The sequence below is a fragment of the Lampris incognitus genome, chromosome 11 (genome assembly GCF_029633865.1).
Source record: "Lampris incognitus isolate fLamInc1 chromosome 11, fLamInc1.hap2, whole genome shotgun sequence".
Lineage (NCBI taxonomy): Eukaryota > Metazoa > Chordata > Actinopteri > Lampriformes > Lampridae > Lampris > Lampris incognitus.
Genome location: NC_079221.1, coordinates 25768051 through 25788956, shown reverse-complemented (window position 1 = coordinate 25788956; position 20906 = coordinate 25768051). Strand labels below are relative to the sequence as shown.

Below are 20906 nucleotides of genomic sequence, written 5' to 3'. Positions count from 1 at the left end.
AGCCTTTACAAAGATTAGGACCGTCTCACTGGACATTCAGCCGTCAAACTCAGGAATATAACTGGTCCAGCTCTCTCTCTAGGAGATCACCTATCTGGGCAAGTTATTGGGACATCATCCCTCCATCTTCCCATCTTCCCACCGTTTCTCCTTCCATCTCTCACCCACCCGGTCTCCCTGTCCCGCCAATCTCTTATCTATACACCTCTCCTCCAGCTGACTCTCTCCCTCTTCTCTCCATCTCTTGGGGGGGACGGGGGGGGGGGGTTCTGAGATGGACCAACGGCAGTGAAAGCAAAAGAGGGTGTAATGGCAGAGCCAGAAAAAACCCTGGAGACGCCTGAGCCAGCGTCTGCTGATACCACTGCCGTCACCACCGCCGCCAGTACACCAACCCTTCCCACTGTAAGTAGACAGATGGATACACAGAGTGATGAGATGCGTAATAATGTAGTGCTACTCATTTATCTTAATATTAGTTTTGTTACTATTATCATTTTTATCATCATTGTTATTTTACCAAATTGTTGTCATTTTTCATGAAGCGAATTTAGTTGAACTGAACTAAGAGAGACAGACAGACAGACAGACAGACAGCGAGAGAAAGAGACAGAGACAGACAGCAAGAGAGAGAGAGAGAAAGGGAGAGAGAGAGAGGGAGACAGACAGAGAGAGAGAGGGAGTGAGACAGACAGACAGAGACAGCGAGAGAGAGAAGGGGACAGACAGAGACAGCGAGAGACACACAGAGAGAGAGAGAGGGAGCGAGACAGACAGACAGAGAACAAGAGAGAGAAATTGTTGTTGGATATCATAATCGTTGTTGTTGCTGTTATTATAATCATTGTTGTATTGTGTTGTTGTTTTACATGCTTTGGCAATATGTACACAAACGTATGTCATGCCAATAACCAAATATTGAATTGAATTGAAAATTGAGAGGGGGGGGTTGATGTATGAAAGGGGTATTATCGAGGATTTGAACCTATGTCATTGCTTGGTAGGTAGCTATATGCTTTATGTGTTGGCCAAATGCCTAAATGTGAAGTTAAAGAGAATAGATCTAAACATCTTTGGCTGGTATGTCAGCTCAAATGTCCGTCCTTTCACCTGGATGATAAGCTCAAATACATGTTTTCCACCGTCTCTTCAAAACAGAGGTTAAACCGAGGGGCTGAGTTGAAACCCCTCACAGCCAAAAAAAAAAACCCATGCTCTTCCTTTGGCCAGGGGCCACATCACCTCATTGACTACTGCATGATGGGGCACTTCACTCTAATATAGGATATTTCTCTTGTTGCATGCTTCAGTAGTCAATTTAATTAGATGAGGTCATACGGAAGTGAGTTTTGATGCTCTGACACTTCCTGTGAGGAGAACTGAAAGTCCTTCACTTCAGTTCTTCTCTAAGTGAGACAACTAATAGGGTCTCATACAGATCCATTAGTCATAAATTCCTCATACTTGTCATTGCTGTTAATCTTCACCTTCCTCTAACTTCCCCGTCAAAAACAGATCTTACAGGGGAAATGACTACCAACCTGCCCGTCATCTGTTTTGTTGTTGATTTAACACAAAGCAAACTACTGTTGAGGAGTAGTAGAGACCATTTCCCTCCATGTTACTCTGATCTAGGACTCTGAAACAGTGGCACCAGAGCAGCCAGACCCCTCCAGGATAGAAGTGGTCTCCGTGACAGAGGAGGACCTCCCTGCCATCCACACCCCAACCACCTTGAATGTCAGCCCGCTGGGCAGCACTGGCAACAGCCCCCAACCAGAGAACAATCCTGTCAAAGTTGAGGAGCCCCGCTCTCCGGCCGCTCCCAGCCCCGCCATGCCCATCACCAAGGTGCAGCCTTTTCTGAGCGGTGAGAGACGGCTTTGATTGATCATGTAGCTGAGCTAATGATCGAGCATATTATTACCTCATACCACTGAAATGTGATTTAGCAGAAAGCATAACCAACAGCCCCTGGTCACAGGATCTTAGGGTCCTATAGGGACAGTCTAGGGGACAGGCTATCAGAAATAATGCAAGGCCATTTAAAGCTTTATAGACAACTTAAAGAACATTATAGCCTATCATATATGGGACCAAGAGCCAACGTGAGGGTACCAGAACCAGAACCGCAGTGTTTTGCTCCTTCATTTTGGTCGCACCATCCTGCTCAAGGTTTTTTTTTCAACTCAATAATCATTATTGAATAATTATGTACATACAAAAAGTAATTGTAACAAAAAGCATTTAACACATATTCATGTCCAGGATAACAATAAAAATCATACATGTGAAAATGCATTGCCGGAGGATCTATTCCAAGTGATCATCATCATTAAATAAATTGGAAGTCTTTGGCTTTTTTGTTTTTGACTAATGTGGGGTAAGAAATACATGAAGTTCACTTTGGTTTGAGATGCGTTCATCTTGTGAATATTAAATCTCCCCAAATTAATATATAACTGTATCAGATGAGTCAACTTGTGAATTTTTTCATGTGTAAAGTAGAATATTTTATCAAACAAAGCTACTTTTAATTTCCAGACTAGTTTTCTAACAAGGAAAATCTTCATTGTACCCCAGTAGTAGACATGAAATGGAGGAATGACTGCAGTTATTGAGACGAGGACACAGTCAGGAGTGACCCTCTCCAGATGTGTCCCTCAGCAAAGACCTGAACACATTACTCCACTGAAAGAAGCTCCATTCTACAAGGCAAAGCTCTCAATTTTCCAGTCAATCTTTGTTCCAACCCTCACCTATGATCATGAGCTTTGGGTAGTGACTGAAAGGGTGAAATCACAGATACAAGCAGCTGAAATTATTTCCTCCATAGGGTGTCTGGGCTCGGATTTAGAGATAGGGTGAGGAGCTCAGACATCCGGAGGGAGCTCGGAGTAGAGCTGCTGTTCCTTCGTGTCGAAAGGAGCTGGTTGAGGTGGTTTGGGCATCTGATTAGGATGCCCCCTGGGTGCCTTCCTTTGGAGGTTTTATGGGCACATCCAACTGGGAGGAGACGCCGGAGTAGACCCAGAACTCGCTGGAGGCACTACATGTCCAATCCAGCCTGGGAATGCCTTGGGATCCCCCAGGAGGAGTTGAAGGGAGGGCATTGCTGGGGAGAGTGGCATCTGAAGTGCCCTACTTAGCTTGCTGCCACCACAACCCGACCCTGGAGAAGCAGCTGATGATGAAATGAGATGAGATGAGATGAGATGATAATATGTGTTCATCAAATTTCAGGCTATTGTCAATTAACAATGATAAGATTCTTGACATGGGGTTTAACAAAAAGAAAAAAGAAAAAATCATCAAGCTTCCGGGGCGATAATATTGGTGGAATTAAAAAGTCATTCAAAAAAAGATAGACCGTTTAATATTTAATGTCTTGAAGGGAAATCACTGAGAGGGGTAAAGGCTGGTGAGATTATTAGGCTTTCTGGGGTAATAAAGTTACAAGTCAGTATTATCAATATCCAGTATGTGTCTTGTGCATGTGTTTGTGATAAGGTTTTTCTACTTGTGTTTACTGGTTTTGTCATTGGTGTTTGTTGTGGATGAGACCAGAAACAAATTTCCAGCCTTGGTTGGACAATAAAGTCCAGCTCTACCCTACTCAACTCCATTTGTGTTTGGTCTTAACAGAAGACAACATTGAGGGGAAAACATGGAAAGGGAGAGTGCTGGCAAGGCGGATGGAGCTGCTGATCGGTGCGTTCATCCTGGCGGTGGTCACCGTCGCACTCAGCGTTGGTCTCGGAGGTAAAGCCGTCCTGCATTGCCTGTACCCTGCCTGTCCATTTGTAATAATGAAGCCACCATAGCTTGGACCGCCTCGGCCGCATCAATATTTGATGGCACCCAACCTATCCTGTTATACAGTTTGGACCTGCGCGTATGCGTTTGGATTCCAGGTACCGGTGTGCGCACCGGTTCGGCCTTTTACCCAAATGACGTTCAGCAGGCTTGAATGTGCAGTTGGTGTCAAATGGTGTCGGCATCCTGTTGATTATCCATCACAGCTTTGAATGCGTGGTTGATGAGATGATTATGTGACCCCAACGCTGAGCTCCCTCTCTGAAATCATATGAGCAGCCTGTGGTAACAGCAAAACCCAACTGCTAAGGTTACTGTTAATGACCTCTTTGGAGGTAAAGTGATGGAATAGAGTCAAAGGAAAGAGAAGAGGAGAAAAAAAGCAAGAGAAGAGAATGGTAAATACAGCTTTTTAAAAAGCACTCTGCCAGCTGTAACAGCCACTCAAAGCACTTTACAATTAATGAATGCCTCACACACACACACACACACACACACACACACACACCAATGGCGGTGTTACCCATGCAAGGTAACAACCAGCTCATCGGGATTAGTTAAGTGTCTTGCCCAAGGATGTTTTCTGCAAAGAGAAGTCAAGGATCGAACCGGCAACCCTCCATTTACCAGACGACCTGCTCTACCTTCTCCTGTTGACTATGTAGAGCCGATGGAATACAACTATATGCTGCTCTCTGCTTACATCATACCTTTCTATTCTTTGAATTCTCAACTGAGACACATATCCGTTTTCACTCATCATCGATGACCATCTCCTCTCTCTCTCTCTCTCTCTCTCTCTCTCTCTCTCTCTCTCTCTCTCTCTCTCTCTCTCTCTCTCTCTCTCTCTCTCTCTCTCTCTCTCTCTCTCTCTCTCTCTCTCTCTCCCCCCCTCCCTCCCTCGCTCTCTCTCTCTCTTTCTCTCTCTCTCTCTCTCTCTCTCTGCCTCTGTATGTCTGGCCCGTTATTGCTGTTCTCCACTTTATTGTTAAACAATGCCGATATCCTCCCTGGCAGCTAGAAACGGCCCCTTTCACGGAGAAGGAAAATGATTACACAATGAGATTTAAAAAAAACCATGCAGGTGATGTTACATATGTGTGTCGTCTTTCTCTGTAGTGGGTCTAAGTTGTGTGGGGAAGTTCCGCTGCGGGACGTCCTCTCGCTGCATCAGCAGTTTGGCACAATGTGACGGACAGGTGGACTGTGAGCATGGCGAGGACGAACTCAGCTGTGGTGAGAAAACACAGACACACACACACACACACACACACACACACACACACACACACACACACACACACACACACACACACACACACACACACACACACAAACAGTTGTGCCTACACACATGCATGCACACACACACACACACAAATACACACACAGATGTGTCTACACACAGAAATCTACACGCACGCACACACACAGACACACAGATGTGCCTATACACAGACATGTACACACACACAAATTTGCCTACACACAGACATGTGCATGTCCATGCATGCGCGCACACACACACAGATGTGCCAACACACAGATATGTAAATGAACGCATGCGTGCGCACACACACACACACACAAATGCACAAACAGATGTGTCTACACACAGAAATTTACACGCACACACAAACTCACACAGATATGTACACACACACACGTGCCTACACACAGACATGTACATGAACGTGCACACGCGTGCTTGCTTTCCTATGCTTGTGAGGACCCTCACTGAACACATTCACTCCCTAGTCCCTAATCCTAACCTTCCCCATCACAGCTCCATAATCTCAGCCACCTACCCTGACCCTTACACCAACCACCAAGAGTTGAGGATTTTCATCGGTTTTGCGCAACCCTGCGGACAAAAGCCGTGCTGCTTCGCAGAGGAAAGGCTGCACTGCCACAAAGGATCTACACTCCCCCTGTGGAATAACTCGTGGATTTGCTTCGAGGAGCAAAGCGAGAGATGCGGCTCCATTTTCACAGAAACAAAAATGTTTGCGTCACATAAAACGAGAGGAACTACACTTCTCTGTAGAGAAGTGGAGATAAACATTTGGGATCATAATAGGGCAACATCTAACCTTCACACTGATGTTCTCATTTGATCATGTCGGTCACATAGAAGTACAAGAATTGCTCGCCGGATCGAATCCCTGTGTTACCTCCGGCTTGGTCGGGCGTCTCTACAGACACAACAGGCCGTGTCTACGGGTGGGAAGCCGGATGTGGGTGTGTGTCCTGATTGCTGCGCTAGCGCCTCCTCTGGTCGGTCGGGGCACCCGTTCGGGAGGGAGACTGGGGACTGGGGAGAATAGCGTGATCCTTCACACCACGTCCCCCTGGCGAAACTCCTCACTGTCGGGTGAAAAGAAGCGACTGGCGACTCCACATGTGTCGGAGGAGACGTGTGGTAGTCTGCAGCCCTCCCCGGATCAGCAGAGAAGAAGAGTAGACAGCTCAGAAGAGTAGGGTAATTGGGGCCGGACACAACTGCGGAGAAAAAGCGTGTGTGTGTGCATGTGTGTGTGTGTGTGTGTGGGGGGGGGGGTACAAGATTTAAATAGACACTGATAAATAGTCAGGAATCTCCTCATAGCACCTGTAACCTAATCCTAATTCTAAGGAGCAGCCAAAATGTCCTCACTGTTGTGGTTAAAAAATCAATCTGATCCTCACAAACATAGTAGCTGAACACACACACACACACACACACACACACACACACACACACACACACACACACACACACACACACACACACACACACACACACACACACAGGTCAAACCAGTGAAGTACACTTTACCAGTGAGGTGAGCTTTGGTTCCTGTAAATCCATCTGTTTTCCTGTCTTCATCTCTTTTTGCTTGTCTACCTGTTGATATCTCCCTGACCACCCCCTTTCCACTTCTCTGTCATCTACTATGTGGGTATGTATGTAACGGTGTGTATGTGTGTGTATGTGTGTGTGTGTGTGTGTGTGTGTGTGTGTGTGTGTGTATGTGTGTGTGTGCGCGTGCAGTGCGTCTGAGTGGAAAGAGTGCGGTGCTGCAGGTTCTCAGTGGAGGTGTGTGGAGAACTGTGTGTTCTGAAGACTGGAACAACATCCTGGGCTTCTCTGCCTGCAAGCAGATGGGATACTCCAGGTACCATCAGCACCCCGCAGCCTGGATCTGTGCATCTCTCCCTTCATGCGGGAACTGTTGAATCATGGATCCATGTTAACGTGGGAAACACAATTGGGGGGGGGGGGAATTAACTGCCACTAATTTCCGAATAATGCTATGAAACTTTAAAAAAAAATGTGTGCGGAGGTGTGTGGAAGAGTACAGTGCATATGGCCACACAATACTTGCACATAGCTGAGGAGATAAGGGTGCATTTTCATCTTTTTGACTGTTTCCTCGGAAAAACAGCTCTTTGATTTTTTTTTTAACACTAAAGGCGATGTCCTTATTCTTCAGGTTTGTTTTTCCTTTAATATCATTTTGCCTACTTGGCCGACCTTGACTTTTGTTCAGTCCTTTCATGCTAATTCAGCAATTTTGGCTGTTATCATTTCTTAATGTGGAATCTCATAGCGCTTACTTAGTGTAAAGTCAAACTAATAATAATTATTATTTCTATTACTATTATCATTATCATCATCAGTAGCTGTACTAGCAGTCGTGTGAGGACCACGATCACTGCAACATTAATTGCGTTGATACTTAATATGAGCATTATAATCATTGTGCTTGGTATATTTCTGGCCTTTGCGTGTGTCTGTCAGGTATGTAGAGTCTCGCTCGCTTCCTCTGTCCTCCATCGAGCACGACTTCCAGAGCAACCTGGTGTCTATCAATCTGAGCCAGGCAGGTTTACAGATCATCAAGATCCACAATGCCACAAATCTCAGGTGAAGATACATCTTCCTGTCAATAAGTAAAACAGCTGTTGTAAAAAAAAAGTCTCTAAATTCATTACAAAATCAGTCGTACGGCCTAATTTTAAAAATGCATTATCAATAATTAATGACGAAATCAAAGGGCGTGTCGGTGGCGTGGCGATCTATTCCGTTGTTTACCAACACAAGGATCCCAGTTCGAATCCAGTATTGGATATGTGTCCTGGTCACTGCACTAGCGCCTCCTCTGGATGGTCGGGGCACCTGTTCAGGGGGGAGGGGGAAGTGGGGAGGAATAGCATGATCCACTCACACGCTACGTCCCCCTGGTGAAACTCCTCACTGTCAGGTGAAAAGAAGTAGCGGGTGACTCCACATGTACCGGAGGAGGCATGTGGTAGTCTGCAGCCCTCCCTGGATCGGCAGAGGTGGTGGAGCAGTGACCAGGATGGCTCGGACGAGCGCGGTAATTGGCCAGATACGATTGGGGAGAAAAAAGGGGGGGGTCACATATTTTCAAATCTTTCTTCAAGATACTATTTTTTTCACCCAAAAGAGAGTGATGTCTTGAAATTGAAGCAGCTCTTCATGCACGAACACCAGGGAATGCTCGCAGGCTTCTCAAATACTCCGTTACTCAAAGTCAAAGTTAGGGGCATCGACGTGTTCATGTCTGTCTTCCTTCCTGGTTGCTTGGAGTCTCATTTTTATATCCTGTGTCTCTCCTCAGTAAGACACAGTGCCCTTCAGGGACGGTGACCACACTCAAATGTCTGGGTGAGCACATGCACTTCAACTTCAAACTTTTCCTTTTTCCAATTATCGGTCTCAATTTTTTTTCTCTTTTTTTAAGACTCAAGATGGATTCAACTACAATGTGTATGCAAAATCTTCATTTGCATTTTTTGTTTGTAAATGTACAGTCTTTGAGTCTGACTGCATGCACTGGATTGTATCTGTGCCTGCACGACTTCAGTTTTTCATGTCCAGTCATTTGTACGAGTGTGTTTGACCTTGGATAATGTGCACGTGTGCTTTTCAGAGTGCGGCTCCAGGCCCCAGCATCGTACTCGCATCGTCGGGGGCAATGTCTCCTCGCCAGGTCAGTTCCCCTGGCAGGTCAGCCTCCATTTCAAGAGCGAGCATCTATGTGGAGGCTCCATTGTCACCTCCCAGTGGATCCTCACGGCTGCACACTGTGTGTACGGGTGAGTCGTACTCAGCATTTTAATCTGGGTTTTATTGCTAGAGATTCAGTATGGAGGAAGGGAGAGAGGTGTGTGTGTGTGTGTGGGGGGGGGGGGTAAATGCAGAAACATTTACACAAACTCTCATGCATACACCCACATCATTGTCACTTTTCACCCCTTGTTCCCATTGTCCTGCAGGTTTGCCTTCCCCACACTCTGGGCTGTACACGTTGGACTGACGGAGCAGCCGGTCAATGGAGCCCAGTCTCTGGCGATAGAGAAGATCATCTACCATAGCCGCTACCGGCTCAAAGGGCTGGACTACGACATTGCACTGATGAAGCTGGCTGAGCCACTCACTTTCAATGGTATGGGGTCTCTGGTATAGCGGGCCGATAGTAGGGTGTCTGTTCAGTCTTCAGTTCTCCGGGGCAACATCATCTCAGCATGCATCCTCATTCTCGGCAAAGCTCTGCTTCACATTTGTGTATCGACAGACGTTAAAAACAGTCGCAGTCTTCTGCAGTAGTTAATGCATGGAGGGGACCGAGTGACGTGTTTGAATGTGTGCTCATCCATCAGCCTCCTTTAATGGTTTTTGCCAGCCCCCCCCGTATCTCCCCACTTACATACTCAAACACCAGCCCTGTTATGCCTCCCTCAACCTCTCCCCGTTCCCCTGCCTCTCTACTATAGACTATCTCTCTCTCTCTCTGTCTCTCTCTCCTCCTGCTGTCTTCCTTCAGGTGAACTCTGTCTCTCTCTCTCTCTCTCTCTCTTTCCTGTGATGTTCTCGCTGTCTTTCGTCAGGTGAACTCTCTGTCTCTGTCTCTGTCTCTGTCTCTCTCTCTCTCTGTCTCTCTCTCTCTCTGTCTCTCTCTCTCTGTGATGTTCTTGCTGTCTTCCTTCAGGTGAACTGTCTCTCTCTCTTTCTTTCATTCTCTCTCCCCCATGAGGTGTGTTGTCTCTCTATTGAAGTCAGTTATCCCCCCGCTTCTCTCTCTCTCTCTCTCTCTCTCTCTCTCTCTCTCTCTCTCTCTCTCTCTCTCTCTCTCTCTCTCTCTCTGTCTGTCACTCCTGTGAAGTGACTTGTCTCCCTCTCTCGCTCGGGTTTCCTGACCTGTGACAGTGAGGTTTCATTATGAGTATCGGCTGTCTTGAGTTTGAACCCTCGGCCTCTCTCGATCGGCTCTCCTCAGCTTAATGAAAGGAGCCGTTTGTTCTCACAGTGCTAATTATCACCGTGTGCTGTTTAAAATACAGCATGTAGAGAAAAAATACAAACCCTGACACCCACAGAACACTGAAAAACTATTGTTGTAAATATTATGTTATTTCGAGTTCAGAATTCGTTAAGCTAAATGGATTTTTTTTATTACTTGTGAGAAATGTCTTCCAGTAACTACTACATTTAGATGAAGTTAGCCAAAAACAGTCATTGTATTCATAATCTTTTTCAATGCTGAGGCAGTTGTGTATGCCAATCAATCAATCGGTCAGATGCTACTGGGGAAATGTAGTTTATTTTTTCTAAATGTAGTTTAATTCTTCCTCTGTAGGCTTTGTGGAGCCAATCTGCCTGCCTAATTTTGGGGAGGAGTTTGAGTCAGGGACCATGTGCTGGATCTCAGGGTGGGGGGCAACAGAGGATGGAGGTGAGATTGAAATAAAGTTAATTTGGGAGAAAAAAAAGGCAAGGGACTGAGAATGAGGAGGGAAGAGATGGTATGGTGTGTGTTTTGAATAGCAAATGTCTGGAATGTATGGCATATGCCCAGGGCGTGTACACCATAAGTTCCAGAAATAGTGTGAAATCTTAATTGTGTACATGTGGGGGTGCCAGTCGTTCTTGCTTCAGCTGAGACCCCTCCGAGGTAAAGAACTGACTATTCGTCCATAAAGCTGCAATGAATTACATTAATCCACTCGTCCCAGGTGAGGCCAGCGTGTCTTTGCATTCAGCCAGGGTGCCTCTCATCTCCACCAAGGCCTGCAACCAGCCGGGGGTGTACCAGGGCTTCATCTCTCCCTGGATGATCTGCGCTGGCTACCTGGAGGGAGGAACTGACTCTTGCCAGGTACAGTCAGACAAGCAGGGTTTCTGCTTTAGACTACGTGTTTATATCTGGTGTAGAATGACGAGGAGGTGGGGGTAAAGTAGTACGTTTAATTACATGAGGCAGTCTTGTTATAGGGAGGGAAAGTGACAGTCATCCTCTTGTTGTAGTGGTCCTTCCTTAGCATGAAATGGCTTCAGTTCTCAAAAGGGAATTTTGTAAAAAAAAAAAAAAGAAAAGAAAAAATAAATCTTGGGCTACATTGCACCATTCAGGCAGTGATGCCACTTAGATATGATTTGAGTCAACCTTTACTGATTTATCGTTGTGCAGTTACAGACAAAATAAACTTTTTACAAGGATCTGATGAGAATGGGGTTATTTTCGAATATTTTGTAGTTCATTGTTGTATATGTCCCCAAAAGCCTGTGATTGCAATAACTATGGTCGTATTTATTTCCGAAATTTTTTTTTTTTTTGAAAATTGGTCAATGGAGAGATGAATGGCGATCCTGTGCTGGTAGAAATATTACCACTAGAGGGCGTATATTCTGACTTTCCCTCCCAATAGGACTTTCTCTGAAGAGGGCAAAGCTTTTCTAACCTTTGGTCACAAGTGATACTGGAGTTTTAGTATTTTTAACATGACTCGCCTCTTGCATTCATTGCAAGTTGCTCTTGATGAGTTGTGGCTTAATGCCAATGGATGTAAACCAACTATTCATATTGTGAAAGGGACAGAGTTGTTTGTGTAACCTGATGGTGACTGACAGGCACTCACATCTGGCACATTCAGCCCTCTGACTGACTTGAATAAAATTTCATAAGGATCCCTTAAGTATTTCTTATCTTAACGACAGACTCCACACTCATGAGCACCCAGTAACCACAAAAGTTAAACAAAGTCCTGTGTTTTCAAGTTCACCGATTAAAAAAAAAAAAAAAAAAGAAGGTAAAAATGGGACAGGGAAGAAAGGGAACGCCAACTTAAACAACCGATAAGTCCAAAATTATTTCGAGGAGGCCACAAGCTATGATCATTAGACAGGCGATCTCAGTGAATGTACAATAAAAAAAAATCTTTATTTCACAAAATCCCTGAGAGAGACTGCATTTGACCAATGCATCAGTAAATCAGTGGGCAAATACTGACAAGCTGAGTTTGCAGGCAAGAAGGACTTCGCTACCATTCATAGTGAGTTTATGTCAAGGGGTATATTTCACATGGTCATCAACCATGTTAGGCGATTATGTAAAAAGCAGGTTTTGAAAGATGGCCATATCTGTGAGTGCACCATGGTATTCAGAGGTAATGTCAACGATTGTTATTGTACATCTACAGAGGAGAACCATCTCTGTTTCCATTGTTTATGTCAGTGTCAATAAATGAGAGATCATCAGTTCCTTTTCAAAAAGATCAAGCACTCCCTGCTGCATAATCACGTCTCATGCTCGAGTACATGCGTGCATCTTACTGTGCGTCTGTGTATTTGTTTTACTCCACAGGGGGACAGTGGTGGTCCTCTGGCCTGCGAGGACTCATCCGTATGGAAGCTGGTTGGGGCCACCAGCTGGGGCATGGGCTGTGCTGAGAGGAACAAGCCAGGGGTGTACACTCGCGTCACACAGTCGCTCAACTGGATCCACCAACAAATGGAGGTCAGGAGCAGAGGCAGGGGAGATTTAAGACATGTAAAATACATTTTGAGGCATATAAAAGACATTTTAACACTGTGGAAAGAAGTGACTGACAACTATTTTAGTGCTGTTATTGTGGGTGATAGTAGAGTAGTAAAATACATGGCTTTTGTATCAGTTTTTTTGTGAGATAATATCCCTCGCTACATTTTTGCCTCATTTATCATTTATTCCCTATATAAGCAAGTTATTTTATTAGATGCTAGAAGATGCAATAGTGACTATTAGTCGGCGTAAGGTAAGCAGTGAACAGAAGGTATTTTTAGTGACGAGTGCATTTTAGGGTATCCATGATAAAGCAGTCCAGCATCCTTTTACACTGAACAAAATGAGAGTTGAGAACACAATTCAGTTAACATTGCTCCCTCGATCACCATTACCTACAGAAATCTGAAGAAAAAAAAAAGTGCACCCGCCCCCCTTTCCATTTGATGAATTCGCACAAATCAAGCATTGCATGGTCCCAGCTGTTACCCACCCAATCCTCTGTAGGCAGACTGCGCTAACGGTCACTGAATTTATCCTAGTTATTTTGACAGATTGCCTAGTTATGGTGCTATATGTTAATACGAGTGTCACTGCCATGCACACCATCCCTCACATGGACGTTTGAGAGCTAATGGGAAATCTAAACGTCTCATCTGTGTATTCTAGATGCTTCACTCCAAACTATAATGTGTTGAACTAAATTACAAAACAATTTTATATTTAAATACTTCTCTTACTGTTCGTATTTATTCGTGTGAGAAACAGGAGAAAAGGCACATTCGTAGTCCACTTTTCAAAACATTTTTCTTTCTCTACACAAGAAAAATTAGCATAATGTGGTACATCTGAGACAGAGTGAAACAGATTCTGATCAAATGGTCCTGAGGCCTAACTCGTGACCACTCACTAGGGTCGGTTACCAAACTCGATACTTTTAAGGGTACCGACCGAATAATGTCGGTACTAATGAGTACCTATTCACATTAGATCAATTGGTGGAAAACTTCAGTACCTTGAGAGCGGGTTGTGTTGTGAATTAAAAAAGAAAAAAAAACATTGATTAGATTATTAGCCTTTAGAAAAATCCCCCCTAGTTTACCGCTTGTTGCAAGTGTGCATCTGGGGAGAGTTATATGTTATGAAAGACAGAGAGCGAGACTATGTTACCCCTCCCCTAAACCTACAGCATGTTCAAGTCCAACACAGTCAGGGCAATGGCGAACTGAAAACAGTTGCAAGTGTGGTTACAATTTTCCAAACTCAACGCAGACAACGCTTGCTGCAATATTTGTGATGTGAAATGCAGATCTGAATTAGAAGTTTGGACTTATTTGTTCCCACAGCATGCGCACAACTGCCGCCGTGAGATATGTGTCACAAATTGTGGTCAGTCACTTACTCACTCATGGATGACCTGAGAGGGATGTTTAATAGGATTTGCTCGCAACTAGCCTAGTTTTACTCATGACACTTTTAGGCAGTGATAGGCTGTCTCGGCTATCAAGGCCTTCTCTGCTGGCCCTGTGAAAATCAAAATCACAATTTGTTTTTCATAGTTAAATTGAAGTGTGCCTGAAATGTGTCAGAAGTCAAGTACTTGTTTTCTCATGGGGCTGAGCAGGGATTTCCTATATCGGAATGTCATCTAAATGCATCACAGCTCCTTGGACCAGCATTAGGGGTATTGCTAGCCTTTCGTTGAATCCCAAAGCTGCAAACTGATCACAAACTTTGAGTGACGGTATCATCAGTCAATATAATTTTGATGTGTAGTGACAGAACACCCCAGGGGTCCTGTGATGTATCAAGTGTTAGCCCCCGGTGTCATCGTCAACTTTGAGCTTTAGCCTTTGGCGGGTTGTGAGAGAAATAATGGAAAACGCAATGGCTGCCACATTCACAGCTACTGAGGATCTTGTTGCCAATGTACTTAGTGTGCCTTTTTCAAGGCGACCATTATGAGACAAGAAAGAAATAATTACTAGAGGCAGACTTACACCTAATCTGGATGGACTTACCAAGCCAGCAAAGGTAACTTACATGTTTCATTCTTCTTATTGAACTGAAGGCTTAACTGAGAGCAGTAAAGGGATTGCGAAAGCCATTGCTATGCACAAGTGCACTGTGGGTCAGGACAATTTCATGCTTGTTTACAACTGAAATTACGATACCCCCCCTCCCCCTTTTCTCCACAATTGCATCCAGCCAATTACCCCACTCTTCCGAGCCATCCCGGTCACTGCTCCATCCCCTCTGCCAATTCGAGGAGGGCTGCAGACTACCACATGCCTCCTCCGACACATGTGGAGTCGCCAGCCGTTTTTCACCTGACAGGAGTTTTGCCAGGCGGACGAAATGTGTGGGAGGATCATGCTATTCCCCCTAGTTCCCTCTCCCTCCCTCCCAAACAGGCGCCCCGACTGACCAGAGGAGGCGCTAGTGCAGAGACCAGGACACACACCTACATCCGGCTTCCCACCCACAGGCACGGCCAATTAGGGACGCCCAACCAAGCCGGAGGCAACACGGGGACTCAAGCCACCGATCCCTGTGTTGGTAGGCAACGGAATAGACTGCCACGCCACCCGGATGCCCCTGAAATTACAATTTTGTTATTACAGAGAGTACAGTACAGAGTACAGCACCAATAAAGGGTACCAGTACTGAATTCCAGGTACTGGTATCAGTTCAATTATGAACGGTACCCAATCCTACCGCTCAGGAAGACGGGGTATAAAAAGACTATAAGGTATAAAGATTTGTACAAGAATAGCTGGCAATGCTGGATTTTTGCAGCACCACCAAGTTTCACCATTTACAACCGTTCCACACATTGAAGCCAACCAATGGAAACAGAGGCTCCACTTTGGCAGTCAAGGGTCGATACCTTGCTCAAGGGTGTCTAAACAGCAGATGTTGACGTGAGGATGGAGGGTTACTCTTGGAATTGAATCTAGTCTTTGATGGTTTTACCCAATTGTCTTTGGTCAAAACTGGTTGTGCTTTTTCCCCTCCCCATTTCAGAGAGAAGAGGCCCATAATCCTGCAATGGTCAGCACAGACAACTGAATCCACCAGTTACTTCATACTGGACTTTGATTCACTTTACATATGTTTGATAAGGCTATGGTGTGGTATAATTGCTATGGTAGTTACCAGGCAGCAAAGGGCAGGATGTCCAATAAGTTACATGTGGAGCAAAAACAAAGGTTGAATAAGAAAAAACAGGAGTTTATGTAGGTGGGTTAGCAAACCACATGGACAAAGCAACACCAGGCTGCATACTTACTTGACAAAAGACAGAATTTGAGGATTGTGACTAATGAAGACCTCTTAAGCAACACATGGTCACACAGACAAGGCCGCAAATTTGATCGCAAGACATATTGTGTTTTAGAGGTGAAGCTGAGATGGCAGAATAAAGACACAGTAGACAACAGGGTGAGAGAGGTTAGGCATTGTTTATTCCAAAATAGAAAGCTCTAAGGCAAAACAGACGAGAGAAAGAGTGAACGGTCTGTAAAAAGCAAGACAAAGACGCAAGTGTCAAAACAGAGCTCAGCTGAGGCCCAACCCACAGTCGCGACATGTCCGGTCCACCGGGGTTTCTCCAAACTCAATGTACTTAACCAAGTTTGAACGTTACAAGACATGGGCAAGGGAAATAAAATGAGCCTATTGTAACTATTGACAACAACTGTACAATATGACATTTCTGGTATTGACATGACAAGGAGGCACCCAAAACCTGTGCAGTGATAATAACGAAACGATAAAATCCAACAGATCTCTCACTACAAACTGTTTTTCATGGCAATGGGACCTTCAAGAAGCAAAGTGCTCACATCCCGAGTACTTCAGATAGGCAATGACAGGGGAGGCTTAGCTTTCCAACTGCACTCTGTTTGCAATAGCACGTATGTGTACATAAATAAAGATTAATGCGTGCAAAGTGTCTTTTTGTTTCTTGCTATTGATTTAGATCAGGTTTGTATTTGATAATGTGGATACTTCCTGTGGAATATCATCCGTGTTTTGTTTTTGTTTTTTTGTGTCTGTGCATCGATCCTCCCCCTTGTGATTGTGTGGTAAACATAGTGTTCTGGATTGTGCATTTTTTTTTTTGTAAGAGTGACATCTACACTACTGTGGTTAAAATGATTACAACACATGACTCGTCGTATTCACAAGGTGGGTAAAGCTTGAATTGTGTTCAGAAAAACCGAAGTACTGCAGTCAAGCTACTCATTCTTATTCATTACCGTGCATTCTCAACCAAGACAAGAGTTCATTAGTGTCCTTTGAATTGTTTCATGAAGCGTCAGGCTTTCTTTCTGTGCTTCTTGGCTAGTTTTTACAAAAACAACATAAGTAAGGCCTTATTAGTATCGCAAGTTTAAAACCAATTTACATGGCAATTTTTCCCCAACGTCGATTCAATTCCTTTTTTTTTCTTTTTTAGAAAACTTAATAAAACCCTGGAAAACAGGGCCGCTAGCTTTAATAATGAATCTGTACATAAATATTTCTTACAAAACAAGAGAGAACACAAAAAAAAAACACTCATTACTTCTCATGTTTGTATATAAAAATAAGCATCTCTCCTTTTTTTTTTTTTTTCTTTTTAAATCTCTCCTAACAGGCTCTGCTGGGCAGGCCAAGGCCCTCGTTTGTGTCGGAGCCAAATTATGGAGTCAGTCATAAGAATGAGCACATCTACTCAAACACAAGCATGCAAAAACTTTGAAGACAAAAACTAACAGTTACAACCTGAAAGTGTTGGCATCCAAAATGAGTTAGAAGAGAAAAGGGGGTGGGGGGGGTTTAAAATAAAATAAAAAATAAACAATTGACATTTAACAGAGCTTACAAACTTGCTTCAGGTGTGTTTTTTAAAACACTTTTTTTCTCGCTCTTTTTGCTTCCGTTGGTTGCTTACAATATAATACAAAAAGTGCACTCGCCTACATTGACTACATTTTTTTTTCTTTCCAAAAACGGCTTCTGAAATGACACTCCTGACAACGACACACACACACAACGTATGCCACCATTCAGTGGGAGACAGGAGCGCTCTGGCATGTCTTGGTTTTGTGCTCTATGTAAACCCATTTTGTGTTTGCGTGTGTTTGAATGTGACTGTTTAGGCATTTCCTTGTTTTTGAATATGTAGTTTTGTGAATGAAGCCATTAATGCTAGCTTTTCATGTGTTTGTTGTGCGTTTACGTTCAGATCAAAAAAAGGGGGTGTGTTTTCATGTGTAGACCAATATTCGGCATGTATGTGTATACAGTGTGTGCATTTACACATAAACCAATAGTGTGTGTATGTGTGCGTGCGTGTGTGTGTGTTTGTGTTTGTCCGTCCTCTACTGCAAAGAGTCGCTGTTGTCCAGGCCCAGCCCGGTCATATCATCATCATCATCCTCTCCGCTGTCCCCTGACTCGTCCTCGCTGTGACCACCCATCATCACCTGCTGCACTGCCAGCGTGGCACCGTCCGATGTCAGGCTCTGTAGACCCTCTACGCTCATCGTAACCATGGTGCCTGGAGGAGGAGGAGGAGGAGGAGGAAATGAGAGAAAAGGCAGAAATTGCGAGAAATTGAGAAACAAAGGACAGAGGAGAGGAGGAGAGAGAGAGAGAGAGAGAGAGAGAGAGAGAGAGAGAGAGAGAGAGAGAGAGAGAGAGAGAGAGAGAGAGAGAGAAGATGAAAAAATGGGACAGAGGAATCCAGACACACCAGTTACTACTTTTAAAGAGTTTGTCTGGGTTTGTAAAGCACGTGGCAAGGTTTCGCTTTAGAGAGGCGCTATGCAAAAAAGCAACACACAAACACAGGTAACTGTTTTTGTGCTAGAAGTGCTACGTACCATCTGGCATGGTGACTTGCTGCTGGGTGACTCCTCCTGTGGCAATGGAGTCAGGCCAGAAGCGCTGCAGCGGCCGGTTCTGAGGCGTCTTCTTCTTGGTTTTGGGCGTCTCGGAGGAGCTGGCATCCAGCATGGGCTGCAGGATCCGCCTCCTCGCGTTTATGAACCTGGAAACAGGAGAGGAGGGATGGAGCTTTAGACGCGAGACCTAGGTGTATTGTTTACTTTTAATTAGCAATTAAGAATTTAGAAGTAATTATTTTTCATTGTTTTTCACTTATTTTCCAGATTAGAATATATTTTTGCCATCGCGGGCCATAATCACAGTACAGGATTATACATCATGTGTACGAATGTTGACAGATAGCTACTATAAATCACATCCAGATACGCTACTTATTTTACATTTTTTAACATGCACAGAAATAAACCACATCCATGTTCTCCTTTTGGTGGGTAGTTTCTTTTCTTTTCTTTTCTTTTTCATTTTCTTGGGATTTCCCCCCTTTTCTCCCCAATCATACCCAGCCAATTACCCCACTCTTCCGAGCCTCCCGGTTGCTACTCCATCCCCTCTGCCAATCCAGGGAGGGCTGCAGACTACCACATGCCTCCTCCGATTCATGTGAAGTCACCAGCCGCTTTTCACCTGACACTGAGGAGTTTTGCCAGGGGGATGTAGGAGGACCACGCTGTTCCCCCCAGTTCCCCCTCCCCCCTGAACAGGCACCCCAACCAACCAGAGGAGGCACTAGCGCAGCGACCAGGACACATACCCACATCTGACTTCCCACCCACAGACACGGCCAATTGACCTTTCACAAAGTACCACCCCAGAACGGTGCTTTTCCAATCCTACCTTAGCAACGGTCCGTCAAGCTTTCAAACACACAACAAAATGCTGAAACAGTGTGCCTATGGGATCTGCAAATCGGATACTAGATATCTGAAAAGTTTGGAGGGGGTGTAATTTTCTTTCCCTTCCCGAAACCCAGAACGCAAGAAGCGCAATGTCGGCAATAGATTTCGCAGTATAGCAGACCCCATGGCCAGCTTAATCCATCCAAAATCAACAAAAATACCCGTCTGCTCCAAGCTAAGCTTGCTACTAGCTATTATTGATAGCTAATACAGCTAACGTATTATTACTGTTACTTTTACCCACACAATGCGCTGATTTCTTCCTTCATGTTTTGATGTTTTCCGGCTACTTCCTGGATAGTTCTGAAATGCTTGACGGGCATAGCAACAGTAACTAAGGGGGGCGGGACTTTGCGAAAGGTCAATAGTGTCTGTAGCGGACACCTGACCAAGCTGGAGGTAACATGGGGATTCAAACCGGCGATCCCCGTGTTGGTAGGCAACGGAATAGACTGCTATGCTACGCAGACGCCCTGGTATTTTCATTATTAAACATGCAATAAACTACACGGAGGGAAAAGTACACTGTGCATTCAGCACCACAGACAGAGAACTCTTGTTAACAGGTATGCACAAAAACAAGAGCGCTCACCATTAAAATTAAACTACTCAAGCAGTGTGAGGAGGAGTGAGGTATCTGGTGCACACTGACTAGATCAGTGAAGTCAGATACAGCTTCTGATGGCACTTTATGCAGAATTGCTGAGAGGTGAGTCAGTAAGAGATGATCTGTACCTTGACTTGTTATATTTCATCGCTGAAAATTTTTGTTCACATACATAGGTTGACCCAAACAGTACAAACATCTTCTGAGCATGACTCCTATCTTTGGAAAGTTCTGTTCGTCAAGAGATGCATAGAGCCTTGTCAGTGACCTTGTTTTAAATAGCTCTCCAATCACTGCATCAGACTGAAGATCGATAAGCTCAAATTGCAAGTCAGTGGGAGCGTTATCCATACTGAAGGTGAAAGGAGAGGAAACCAACAGCATATCATTTTGCAACATTTTGAAATCCTCAAAATCACAAGAAAAATCCCCGTTTAAAACACGCAGCAGCAATGTATACTTCTCCCACTGGTCATCTGATAAAGAACAGACTAGTAGTGTCGGAAGGTGAGTGAGATTGTTGGCTTCTACTTATCAGGTCAGGAGGAGTGATTTTCCCTTGTAAGCTTTGACAAGGCTGTACATCTAATGTGCAAAAAGGCCCTTCCCTTGAAGTTTGGAATTCAGTTCATTCATGAAGGCCATGATAAAATAAAGGGCCAAATAAAGTGTTCCTGATTCCTGATGAGGTCCACAGTGAAGGCAAACTCAGCCAACTATTCTTTATCTTGCAGTTGAGGGAAAGCCACATATCTTCCTTTCATTTTCAAAAACTCGGCAATCTTTGACTTCAAATCCCACACCCTTTTAAGCACCTTCCCCAAACTCAGCCATCTCACTTTTTTTGTGGTAGGGGAG

The 20906-nt window shown here is 44.5% G+C and overlaps 2 protein-coding genes across 3 annotated transcripts in view; one reads left to right on the top strand and one right to left on the bottom strand.

Annotated features, from left to right (window-relative positions):
* Positions 1 to 309: 309 nt before the first annotated feature.
* On the top strand, positions 310 to 17394 carry tmprss3a (transmembrane serine protease 3a). Its single transcript, XM_056288876.1, has 13 exons — positions 310 to 405; positions 1636 to 1870; positions 3646 to 3762; positions 4936 to 5052; positions 6851 to 6974; positions 7601 to 7726; positions 8445 to 8491; positions 8757 to 8922; positions 9103 to 9272; positions 10464 to 10559; positions 10840 to 10982; positions 12468 to 12620; positions 17290 to 17394. Exons 1-13 carry the CDS (start codon positions 310 to 312, stop codon positions 17392 to 17394), a joined length of 1695 nt encoding a protein of 564 aa, XP_056144851.1.
* Positions 16103 to 20906, bottom strand: part of pknox1.1 (pbx/knotted 1 homeobox 1.1) — a 31438-nt gene continuing 26634 nt past the window's right edge. For both annotated transcript variants that reach the window (XM_056289306.1, XM_056289305.1), the window contains exons 9-10: positions 18521 to 18687; positions 16103 to 18195 (exon numbers count right to left, since the gene is read on the bottom strand). In XM_056289306.1, coding sequence (XP_056145281.1) covers positions 18017 to 18195; positions 18521 to 18687 — 346 coding nt within the window. In that variant the 3' untranslated portion in view covers positions 16103 to 18016. The remainder of the gene's footprint in view (positions 18196 to 18520; positions 18688 to 20906) is intronic.